The sequence below is a fragment of the Meriones unguiculatus genome, chromosome 12 (assembly GCF_030254825.1).
Source record: "Meriones unguiculatus strain TT.TT164.6M chromosome 12, Bangor_MerUng_6.1, whole genome shotgun sequence".
Lineage (NCBI taxonomy): Eukaryota > Metazoa > Chordata > Mammalia > Rodentia > Muridae > Meriones > Meriones unguiculatus.
The window spans coordinates 97,606,267-97,618,940 of NC_083360.1; the positions used below are offsets into that span (position 1 = coordinate 97,606,267).

The window sequence follows — 12,674 nt, forward strand, 5'->3', positions numbered from 1 at the left end:
TGCCTTCTGAGTGCTGGGATTATAGCCATGGGTCACCAGGCTGGCCTTTAGAGTAATATTGGGAGTCACAGCTAGAGATTTTGGTTCTATTACCTGGTAAATAGGCAGTAAATGTGTTGAACTGTAATGTGAAACATCCTCTATAAGAAAGTTTTGATGTTTGCCATACAATTTTTGTAACTGAGAAATCAAAAGCAGCATGTCTTCAGCTGTACCCTGCCTGTTCATTGCCTACCTTTGCACTCCTCTGCTGGTGTCCTATTTTAGCAGGTCCAACTGATAGGACTATGGTACAAATGATCTCAGTAGTTGTGTTTTGAGAGAGAAATGTCTCCTCCCATGGACTCGGGTATTTGAACCTTGGTTGGTGGTGCTGTTTGGGAAGCTCCTGGAGGAGGCATGTTGCTGGAGGTTGGCTAGGAGACTGTATAGCCTTGCCCTGCTTCTATTCATGCTCTCTGCCTTGTGTTTACAGATGAGGCGCTATCTTTCAGCCTTCTGCCCCTGCTCCTATGTCTGCTCCTATGTCTCCCTGTCATGGTAGACTGTTTTTCCCCTGGAACTGTAAGCTGAAACAAACTTTTCTTCTAGATGTTGCTTTTGGTACTGGTGTTTTATCAAAGCAACAGAAAAGTAATGGAATTTTGTGGTGCATGTAGTCAGACATACAAGAACCGGGGTGCTGGGGCCTATTACAGAGCACAGCTGTCAGTGCTGAGCACACCCTGTTCTCTCTGCTGGGCTTCCTGCCTCTCACCTCGTCCCTCTTTCCTTTCCAGTTAGCTCTGCCTCTTCTTTGCTTTCTTTTCTTTCCTCTTTCTTTTTTCTTTCTCTCTTTCTTTCTCTCTTCCTCTTTCCTTCTTTCTTTCTCTTTCTCTCTTTCTTTCTCTCTATCTCTTTCTTTTTCCCTCTCTCTTTCTTTCCTTTCTTTTCTTTCTTCCCAAAAGTTAAAGGAATTAGCTGTTCACACCCCTGGTCTCACATCATTCTGCACTGTTATGGAAGGCTGTTATCCTGTTGTAAGTGGAAAGTTGACTTAGATCTCCCAGTTCCCAGAGAAAAGAGGAGAGAGCAGCCTCTTTGGCCAAGGGAGCATAGCAACTTCTGGAAGGAGGGCGTCAGTCATTTCCCCCTTTACCGCAGCTACTTAGGTTCTCGGCTCAGCTTCCTAGTGTTCACTCTGAGCTCTGCGTCGTAATTACGCACTTGCCCAGCCCTGGCGGCTCCTTGTTGCCTGTGCCTAGCAGAGTCAGGAGGTTCGGCACTGTGCTTTGACTATACCACCTTCCTAACTTGCTTGTGTGTTCTTAAACTGAACTAGTTGCTAAGTTCTAACAACATATATTTCTCATTGGCAACAGCTAAATCTAGAAAAAAGATGATAGTGATAATTAGTCTCTGAAGGATCTGAACAAAGCATTGTAGCTAATCCTCGGGGGCGACATTTTTCTATCATTATTGGTGGAAAGTATCAGTTTGACTTATTTTCACCATCATCATCACCATGGTCCTTGCTATTGGTAGAGATGCCAGTATCTACCTCTTTGTACAGTCACATGACAACTAACCAAAGAAACGTGGCTTAGCACTGAGGACTCTTTGGACAGCAGCTTCTCTATGGTCAGTACTTCTCAGTGCTTCGGTCTGTCATGTTGCCTATGAAATGGAAAATGGCATATGAATTTCAATAGAAGTTATAGATGTGCAGGCCATGAGGAATGGGCTGGGCTGAAGACAGCCACAGGCTACAGGCCCTGGGCAGCATAGTCCCAGAGGGCAGCACTACAGTGAGGAAGTGTGTGGTGGAGAGATGGGAGAGACAGAGAAACAGAGCAGTTTGTGTACTATGAACAGAGACAGGACTGGAGACACGATAGCAGCGAGGAACAGCCTGATGTGAGAGAGGCTTGAGCTGCCACCTGAGGCTGTGGTGATGTCCTGGGCCATGTCTGGGTCTGTATTCCTGTCACAGCAGGAGTCTGTCGATGTCTGTGGCCCACGTTACCACCAGAGGCCATAACACTAAAGGCCATGTGGGCATCCATGGTCTGGTCTGGGCATCTCTGGTAAGGACTGCCACTTGAGGCCATATTGGTCTGCTACCACACAGTGGCGCCCTGTACACATGGGAGAGAGGGCCAGATCTATCATCAGTTGAGAAACAATCCCACAGGCCAATGTGATGGAGGTGTTTTCTCCGTTCTAGTACAGTTCCCTCTTCTTAGATGACTCCTGACTGGGTCAAACCAACACATTCAGATACTGTGTTTTCCTGAACGCTAGAGTGGAGAGCCTCGCTCCAATGGCAGTTAAGGTTTGGAAATACCGTCAAGTGTAAGGTAATATACAGTGTCAGAGTAGGAGTGGTATTGGGCTCCCTGGCTGAGCTGGGCCGCGAAGTTCAAGTAGTGTGTTCGTTTAACGTTCACTTAGTGCTTCGAGGGGCGGCTTGTGGTGCCACCGTAGCATGCCAGGCCTGTTGACAGTGAGCTACGTAAGATTTTATCAGAACAATTTTTTTATTTCATTCTTTAGAATAATTTTTATTTCCCCATTACAAAGAGAAATTGAAGTTGAGCTAACCTGTCCACTTTTCCCAAACTCCAGCTCTGTTATGTTAATAGGGGTGTATATTTGAGCTGACTGCCAGATTCAGACTTGCTGTCAACTCTCCAGCTCAGGCCCCTAAGCCCACTGGATATTAAAAAATTAGATTTATTTTATATGTATATATTTAGCCTAAGTGCATTTCTGTGCATCATGTGTGTGAGCTTGGTGCCTGTGGAGGTCAGAAGAGGGTGTCAGATTCCCTGCACCTGCAGTTACAGACAGTTGTGAGTTGACATGTGAGTACAGAGCCATTGGCAAGAACAGCATTTTCTCTCAACCTTTGAGCCATCTCCTCAGGCCCCTGAACCCGAATATTTAAAGTTATATTCTAGCTATTGATAGAGAAGTTTTGGTATTTATGCGTTTGTGCTGTAATTGTCACTCATTCTCATTTTTGTCACCTGTCTTCATTAGGGTTTCATTGCTGTGAAGAGACACCATGACCATGGCAACTCTTCTAAAGGGAAGCATTTAATTGGGGCTGGCTTTCAGTTTCAGAGGTTTAGTCCATTATCACGGCAGGAAGCATGGCGGACATGGTGCTGGAGGAAGGGAAAGTTCTACACCTTGATCCACACTTAGCAGAAGGATCCTGTGCCACACTGTGGTTTAGCCTTCGCAGGAGACACAAAGGCCACCCTCCAGTGACACACTTCCTCCAACAAGGCCACAGCTCCGTGCCCTCCCTGTGGGTCTGTGGGCACCATTCCTATTCAAACCACCATGCTTTTCTTTCTGGAAGTGCATTCAGTAATTAAGTTCAATCACGGTATGTTCTAGAGTTAGGCAGCTTTGTGCGGTTGCTTACCAAGCTCATCTGTTTCTCTTTTCTGTTACCTTTGTAGTCCATTGCATCTGCAGACATGGATTCCAACCAGTTAGAGGCATTTCTGACTGCTCAGACCAAGAAGCAAGGCGGCATCACCAGTGAGCAAGCCGCAGTCATTTCCAAGTTTTGGAAGAGCCATAAGACAAAAATCCGAGAGAGCCTCATGAACCAGAGCTGCTGGGACAACCGGCTCCGGGGCCTGAGCTGGAGAGTGGACAGCAAGTCTCAGTCAAGGCAGACAGCTCAAATACATACCCCTGTTGCCATGATAGAGCTGGAGTTCGGGAAAGGCGGACAGGTGAGGTCAACCTCAGTTTCCCTTTGGAAACTGTGTTTTCGTTATTTATTAATGCATACATTTATTTTACTTCTATTTAACAATTTTGTAGAGCTAATCCTAAAATCATTTTTAGAAGCAGAATTGTGAAAAATTTGATAGTCTCTGTTATAGACAAGAGTTTAAAAAGCAGCCACAGGGTCCTTGCAGTTGTCTCTAAAGGGCAGTTGGACAGTTGTGATTGCATTGCTGCAGTCTTGCAGGCAGTGATAGCGACACTAAATAGAAAGCAGGACCTGAGCTCTCGCAGTCAGGAAGGAACAAAGCTTTCTGTTCCTGCCGTGGTGCCGTCTTTCTGGAATGGGAGGTGACATATACCATTCCTAAAGACCAAGTTGCCATCTCTGACCTTAGGCTCAGAATAATTTTCAGTTTGATCTTATTTATGAGCCAGTGCTGGTTTCCTTTGGAGTTTCTGGTCATTACAACAGGTGGGTTTCGTATCCATGTGGTTTCTCTTAAGCCATTCAGCTTCTGCTCCAGATGCTTGTCAAATAAGACTTCACGTGGCCTGCCTTGCCTTTTTTTGAGTAGGGAAGAGGGGAAAGAAAGCGGTAATTAGAACCTAAAGCAGACCATTGAGTTAAAATAAGTGCTTTCAGTATATCCTCTACTGGAAATGCATTTCTTTTCTTAACGCTGAGCCTGTTCCTGTCAGCCAGCAGGTTTCTTCACACACACGGTTCTTTAGGTTGTTTTTCCAATGTAATTCTATACTGACTTCAATTTTAACTTAAGACTTTCTGTAATTAAACAATTAGAATGCCTTTATTCACTTGGCATAAAACTGCTGATTGTAGCAATGGACTTCAGTGTATTTGATTGTGAGGTCTACTCAGCTAATCATGCCGTGGAGTGCATGTGCACACGTGGAGTGCATGTGCACACATGTGCCTGCACATACAGACATGCCACACCCTGTGCACCTTCCCGAATCAAAGGGGAGGCAGCCTAAAGGAGGCAAAGGGGCCGGCCGCCACACGGGGTAACCTGACTGTGGGGTCTGGGGCTCACCTGTGGGGGAAGGGAAGCAGCTCCTGATGTTGTCTCCTGACTTCCACGCAGGTGCCGGAAATGTGCATGACTTTCCCCAATACAAAAGAAATAAAAGCGCAGTGAGAAGAAAGTAAAGATACAGCGGTCAGGCTTGGCTCTGAGTTTTTCTGGTGTATGCATAGGCTGTTTACCTCTCATCCATCTGGGTCACGAGGGGACTAGTTTTAGGACACATGTTCCGACACAGATACCAAGCCCATGTTCACTTCCTGTACATGACAGTGGAGTGTTTGCATAGAACTTACATTCATGCCCATTGATTTTAAGTAATTCTAGATTGCTTATAATTCCTAAAACGTGAATTCTGTATAAATGATTATACTGAGTTATTAGGGACTAATGACAAATAAAGTCTGTACGTTTTAAATATAGAGATTTTGCCCAAGTATTTTTATTTTGTAGTTGGTTGAATCTTCAGATGTGGAGCCTGTACATAGGGAGAGTCTCTTGTATTTTATGTTGTCTTTAAGTACTTAATATGTGGTCGTGGCTGGGAGACCATACATATCTTTCTTAAGAAAATCATTATAGGACTTCATTTGTTTTGTTTTTGTTTTATGAGACTGGGTTTCTCTGCTTAACAGTCCTGGCTGTCCTGGACTCCCTCTGTAGACCAAGCCTGCCTTAAGCTCACAGAGATCCACCTGCCTCTGCCTCCCGAGCTCTGGGATTACAGCTGTGAGCCACCATGCTCAGCCTGTTTCATATATAGTACTTCTTTAACCTACTATTTTCCTACTTCTTGAACTAAATTATAATGTGCTTTATAATTTTATTATAATAGTTTACAAACCATGTAGTCACAGGAAAAAAAATCTTGATATGGAAAACAAAATAGTTGAATCTGACAATTTTACTGTGTCACGTAAATCACACTAAAAGTACATATGACTGTGTTTACATAAAATTTTAGAGAGTACATAAAATTTTAGTGATATAAAATGGTAGAAGCAAAGCAATGATTTTTAAGATCTTGACGCTGTAAACTTTCCCCTTAGGGCTGCTTGTGTTAGTTATATCCTGTCCATTTTAATATGTTGCATTTTCATTTGATTCTAGGAATTTCTTTCTTTTTTCATACTATAAAATATTTATTTAATAAAAATAATTTTATAATCTATACAGAATTTAATAAAAAGTAGAACAAACTGTTTTCACTTTGCAAAACTTTATACAGTACAACTAACATGTTAGTTTCAGTATTCTATGAATATGCCCATTTAGTGATATATGAATGTCTTTTTTATTTAAATAGGTAAAAAGGATGAGACTGGGCGCTGCACACTTAGATTCCAGGGAAATGTTGCTTTGGTAATGTGAAGAATTTGATTGTACTACAACGCATTCGTCCTTTAGAAATGTGAAGTTTCTCGAGCACAACACTTTCCTTGTTTCTGCGTAACCAGTTCCCTATAGAGCAACAGGAGGCACTTCTGTTCTTGTTGGCAACTATGTAAAAGAAAGCACTGGCCTGAGGATCTTCTACCCAAACAGACCCTGACGATTGGTCCAGTCTTGTGTTTGCTTGTGGTCTTTTCCACAGTGCACTGGGCACACTTGTAAACAAAATCTTTTTGCTTTTCTCAGTAACATTTTCTTTCTCTTTTTTTGTTTTCTGAGAAAGAGTTTCTCTGTGTAACCCTAGCTGTCCTAGAACTCAATTTGTAGTCTCGGCTGGCCTCACACTCAGAGACCCACCTGCCTCTGCTTCATGAGTGCTGGGATTAAAGGTGCAGCCACCACTGCCCCACCATCTTATAGTTCTTTATAATGCTTGATGTTTTCTCATATTTTCTTGATATTTCCTTGCTAATTTACTCTACCAGTACAGTTCATTGTTCCCCGTGTCTCATGAATGTTTTTAATCTTCCTCTTCCGTGTGTAGGATTCCTTCCAGTAGCTTCTGTGGTTCTGGATTAGTGGTGATGAATTCTTTTCGTTTGTGTTTATCATGGAAACTTTTTTGTTTTCCAATTGTGAAGAATAGTTCTGCTGGATATAATAATCCAGGTTGGCAGGGGTTTTTCTTTTCCCTTCCTTCCTTCCTCCCTCCCTCCCTTTCTGCCTTCCTTCTTTCTTTCCCTCTGTTTTGTTTTTCAAGATAAGGTTTCTCTGTGTAGCCTTGGCTCTCCTGGACTTTATTTGTAGACCAGACTGGCCTTGAACTCAGAGATCTGCCTGCTTTTGCCTTTCCAAGTGCTGGGATTATAGGAATCCATAACGCTTGGTGACAGTTGTTTTTCAGAGCCTGAAATGCACAATTCCTCCGTCCTGGCCTTTAGATTTTCTGTGAGGAAATCTGCTGTTGTTCTGAGGGATTTGCCTTTGCATGTGATTTGGTGCTTTTCTCTTACAGTTTTCAATATTCTTTGTTCTTTAAGTGTGATATTTAACTGTGGCATGCATGGTCTAGTTTGGCTTTGTTTCTAAATGCTTCCTGTATCTGGGTGCCCATCTCTTTCCCTATATTTGGGAAACATGCTGTAATTTTATCAAATATATTTTCTGCACCTTTAACTTGAGTAGCTTCTTCCTCTTCCCTGTCTTTCACCGTGTCTCTTATATCTCATACATTCTCTTGTCTCCTGCTTTGTGGTATAGGGATTTGAACCCAGGATGTACATGCTAGGCAAGCACTCAGCCACTCAGCCACATACCAGCCTTCTCCTTTTTGTACTTCCTGTTTGTAAGACAGACTTTCAGAAAGTTTAGGTTTGCCTTAAGCTTCTGGAAGCCTTGAATCTGTGGTTCCTACCTCAGCTTCCCAAATAGCTGGTGTCACAGGCTAATTGGATATGCCACTATGAAAGTCCAACATAAGCCAATTAAAAACAGTCACGTCTTCAATAAGAATGACTTTTGGAGGAGCAAAGAAACAGGAAGTAGGTGTGCACATGTCTTCTCCCTTTCTCCGGGGGTTGGGCCCGTCTCTGCGGTCCCCAGGCCCCATGATCCCTGCTGTGGATTCCAGGGTGGACTGTGCAGGGAGGGATGTTTGCCCGAGGCGTCACGCTGCTGCCTTAGCGGGCTCTTCTAAGAATGGCTTCTTCGGGCTAGAGAGATGGTCAGTGGTTAAGGGCACTGCCCGCTCTTCCAGAGGACCCAGATTTTATTTCCATCGCAACTGTCGGCACCTCCAGTTTTAAGGGGTCCAGCGCCCTCTTCTGGCCTCAGTGAACACCAGGCTTGCACATGGTGCACAGATGGACGTGAAGGCAAAGTCCCCAAAGCCGTAAAATAACAATGAAAGACAGTGGCTCCTTAGCTGTCCATGCCTGTAACCTTGCACTTCAGGGGCTGAAGTGGGGGGCTCACAAGGTTGAAGGCATATTGAAGAAGTTCAGGAAGTTGAGGAAAGCAGCTATAAGTGAAACTGGGTGAAACCTTACTGGACCTTGTGGTTTCATTTGGTTTTGGTTACTTTAAAAACCAGTCATCCAAGGGGGGATACAAAGTAAATAAAGTATAATTGAAAATAAAAAAAAGAATAAAAGAATTGGAAAGAAAAAATTTTTACTATGTGGAAAAAGATAAAATAAATTTAATGATTAATTAAAATAGAAGGATATCATCTGTGTCTTGATAGAGATATTTTAATGAGAATTCCTTTGCACTCCTGAAAAAAAGATATTAGCATGTTCACTAATCTGTCCAGGAATGCAGTCATCTGAATGAATGCCCAAATTTCTCAAGGCTGAAAGTTATTCTGTGTTTCATGAACAGTGAGCAGACAGATCTAAACATGTTTGTCTATTATCTAAAGAGGTTTTCTTAATGGGACAAGATTTAGAATAAACACTCTCACTGTTAAAAAAAAAAATCAGTCATCCAGCTGGGCATGGCAGTCACCCTAGCACGCATGCCTGTTCTCCTAGTACTTGGAGGCAGAGACAGGCAGCTCTCTGAGATTTCGGAGTCAGTCTGGTTTACACAGGGAGTCCCAGAGCAGAGAGACCCTGTTGAAAAGTCTGCCTCTCGCCCATTGTTCGTGGAGGGTTGTATGGCAGAGCAGTGTACTGCTGGTCTGTTCTGAGCCTTCTCCTCGCGAAGAGCTGGGAAGGCTGCTTACACCCTTCTGATCACCTTTCCCCGTAGGTCACTCATAGCCGCTTCTTTAGCCCATAAACGTGCCATCCTTGGAGAGGAGAGGCCTTCTGTCTCCTCTGTCCTCAGTCAGTTGGTGATTTGCACACGGTGCTGTGGGGGAAACTGGCTTCAAAGCTCTAGGAGCTACCGTGCATCTTATTGTTTTTTCGTGATAACTTCAGCTTTCTGATCTAGGCAGAGACTTAGGAAATTAAGGAGTCACTGCAGACAGAGCCAGTTCTCTGAGCTTATGAATATACCCACCATTTAACATGCTTGTCACTTTTTTTTATTTAATAAAGTTTTATTTTTCCAAATGCACAGCTGATGGAACCAGCTCATGCATCTCCACCGGCAGCTGGGGCATCTCCACCTTTTGTTTCTGGTGTAAATTACTTGGGCTCAGGGCTTTGAAACCAGCTTGATAAGTCCTTTACTAAGTAGCTCCTGAAGGGCTGCCCTGGCCAAGGAACCAGGCTTCTTCAGCCTCTCAGAGACCGCAGCTGGAGCAGTGAGCTCATAGCTGGGAACTTCCTTACACAACTGTCGTATGTGGCTTGGGCAAACAGCACCAGGTTGTTGAGCTTGTCCCGAACTTTACCTTTGGACCACTTCTTCTTTTTGGCCTTGCCACGAGACTTAGTTACTGGGTCTTTGTCTTTTTTGGCTGACTTTCCGGCATCCTTCCTCTTCTTATTGTCCTTGGGAGGCATGGCAAAGCTCAGAGAGCTGTGACAACCCTGCAGCCTTACTAAGATGTCGGGGGGAAAAAAAAAAAAAGAAGAAGCCATGCTTGTCACTTTTGGCAGTGATGTTTTTAAAGGTTTCTGGTGATTGCTGTTTCTTTTTCACCACTTCCTACATGTTATTTCTCCCATTTTTTAAAAAACAAATAATATACATATTATGTTATATTTACATGTGTGTGCCCCTTGCAGGCCCCTGGAGCTGGAGTCACAGACAGTCGTGGGCCGCCGTGTGGGAGCGGGAACGGAACCTCGGTCCTCTGGAAGGGCAGCTGGCGCTCTTAATCGATAAGCCGTCCCTCCAGCCATATTTCTCCTGTTTTTAACCCTCAGGCAGTAAAAAGTAGTAAGTTGTCAGAAAAGCCAGCACAAGCCGAGGCAAGGCGCTGTGGTTCTCGCTGCCTCTGCGGAGCAGGCTCACCTGAGGGCGCCAAAGCTCACAGCTGCCGGCTGCCTCAGCTGCTGCTTCAGGCTCAGTAGGAAAGGCTTCTCTGAGGGTGAGCGGGTGCTGAATAGCAGGATGGAGACGACCTCAGGAAGACCTCAGGGACAAAACTTTCAGACAGGTACAGCCGAGCTGAGGCGCTAGCCATGGTAAGAGGTCTGAATTTTACTCAGGCTGTGTAATTGGAAACCATGAGGAGCTTCACATAGGGAGCAGTGTGAGTAACAGGGTCATTTTGATTCCATGGTGGAGAGTGGATTGCACCAAGAATGAAGCCAAGGGGCTGAGATTGGGAGGGCAGGGAAGGCAAGGGGCCCGCTAAGGTGACAGGTGTTTCTTTGCACATTTAAAAGCATTTGTTCCCAAACTGTCATATGATGGAATCTGTTTTAGGTACTTTCCTGTTGCTGTGAAAGCACACTATGACCAAGGCAACTTATAGAAAGAGGTTGTGAGGGTTTAGAGCTCTAGAGGGTTAGAGGCCCTAAACATCCTGCTTGTGGAGTGAGGAGTAGGTCGGCAGGCATGGCTCCGCAGCAGTCGCTGATTGCTCACACCCTTATATAAGCAGGAGGCAGAAAACTAACCAAGCATGGCAGGCAGGGGCTTTTGAATTCACAGAGCCCACCCCAAAAGACACCCCTCCTCCAACACGGCCGCTCCTTCCCAACAGTTCCATCACCTAGGGAACTGAGCGTTCAGATAGTCAGCCTTTGGGAGCCGTGCTCCTTTAAACCACCACTGGATCTCAAGGTCAAAGAGAAAATCCTACAGGACTTTATCATTCTGTTAATGAGATGTAGGTGTTGAGAAACAGAGGAATCCAATATTAACATTCTGTTTTTAAAAGAAAATGAATTGCATGGATTTCTGACATTTTTCAGTTTTGTTCGGGATAACTCTTTTTAAAATTGTTATTATAGTGTCTTCCAAAATTTGTTCAGTAGGCCCAAGCATAACCAGTTAAAATTGTTTGATACTGTGGGAGGCTCGGGGGATGAGCAAAGAGACCACTTACAAAGGTTTCCACAGGGCCTGGGCAGATGCTCGGCAGTCAAGAGGACACAGTTCAGTTTGCAGTGGCTCACAACTGTTAGTAACTCTGGTTCCAAAGGATCCGACGTCCTCTCCTGCCTCTGCAGGCACCATGCATGCACCAGGTGCACAGACATACATGCAGGCAAAACATGCATGCATGCAAAAAAAGTGAGATCTTCTAAAAAGACACATAATCTAAAACCACCAATATCATTTTATCCCATTCAAAATGATGTTCAAGCACCACAATTCAAGCTTTTTAAATGTATGTGTGCTTGCATAGGAAAAAAAAAAAAAAAAAGAAAGGGGAATACATGAAAGAGGAGAGCAGTTGGTGGAATGCTCAGCGAGCAAGCGTGAAGCCCTGGGTGTGGGTCTCAGTACCACGTAAACAACATGGTTATGAAAGCCTGTAATCCCAGCGCTGGAGAGGTGGGGAGGGTCAGAAGTTCAGGGTCGCCCTTGACATGGAGAATTTAGGTCAACCTGGGAGTGGATGTGGGGGGCCAGGAAAGTAGAAGGAGGAGGCAGCACGAGAGATGCTTATTGCATTTATCTCTGGGTGAGAGATCTCTCGTTCTTATTCTCTGGATTTTTCAAAAAAGTTTCTGCAATAAAAATATCTTGTCTGCTTTCTTAATTACTAAAATAGTAATTAAAACCTAAAAACAGTAGTGCACATGAGCACAGGTGCCACAGAGACTAGAGGGTATCAGCTCCCTGGAGCTGGAGCCACAGGCTCTTGTGGGCCACCTGACATGTTCTTGACCTCTGAGCCCCCCTGAGCCCCATATGTGTTCGTTTATTGTGTGTGCACAGTGCGGGTGGCAGGGGCACGTGTGTCACAGCTTTCACGTGGAGGTTAGGGGACAAATTTCAGGAGTCAGTTCTCTTTTTCTACCACGTGGGTCTTGGGAATCAAACTCATGTCATCAGACTTGGGAGCAAGCCCCTTTTGTGCTGAGCCATCTTACTGGTCAGGATAAACTTTGTACTGTATTTGAACCTGTGTCTGTTGGAAGCACTATTTTACTTTTCTTGTATTCTGCTCAAAGCGAAGCTGGACCTAAGATCTTTTCAACCAAACAAAATGCCCACAAGATTGAGAGTGTTAATTTGAAATCTAATGACTTTTTATGACTTGATTATAACCTACAGGTCATACTGCTCAGTGCAGTGTGTGACGATTTTGTTGCGTTTCGCTGCAGCACTGGGGTTAAGTCAAGAATCTCGCAAACGCTATGCAAGTTCTCGAGCGGTGAGTGACAGTCCCCGCCCCGCATCACACAGTCATGTCCCACAGAAGTTTAAGAGGTATTTATTTGTATTCATTCAGTCAGGAAGAACTCGTGGGTTTTTATGAAGTCTTCTGAAGAGCTTGCTTCCTGGGACCTGTGTCAATGCAGACCTGAGACATTTCCCGTCTTGTCTCCTTCAGAGGGCTCCGTGGTGACGGGCTCGAGTGAGCACCGATGTTACTGTCAGTGCAGACAGGCTGCATGCCACAGTAAGCTCCCCCAGCTGCCT

General features: G+C 44.5%; 2 protein-coding genes and 1 pseudogene across 2 annotated transcripts in view; 2 read left to right on the top strand and 1 right to left on the bottom strand.

Annotated features, from left to right (window-relative positions):
- Positions 1-12,674, top strand: part of Commd1 (copper metabolism domain containing 1) — a 96,263-nt gene that overhangs the window by 26,466 nt on the left and 57,123 nt on the right. The window contains exon 2 of the mRNA XM_021626705.2: positions 3,456-3,737. Coding sequence (XP_021482380.1) covers positions 3,456-3,737 — 282 coding nt within the window. The remainder of the gene's footprint in view (positions 1-3,455; positions 3,738-12,674) is intronic.
- Positions 3,601-12,674, top strand: part of B3gnt2 (UDP-GlcNAc:betaGal beta-1,3-N-acetylglucosaminyltransferase 2) — a 130,144-nt gene continuing 121,070 nt past the window's right edge. The window contains exon 1 of the mRNA XM_060365161.1: positions 3,601-3,737. The gene's annotated coding sequence lies outside the window, so the exon portion shown is untranslated. The remainder of the gene's footprint in view (positions 3,738-12,674) is intronic.
- On the bottom strand, positions 9,257-9,642 carry LOC110539895 (small ribosomal subunit protein eS25-like; annotated as a pseudogene).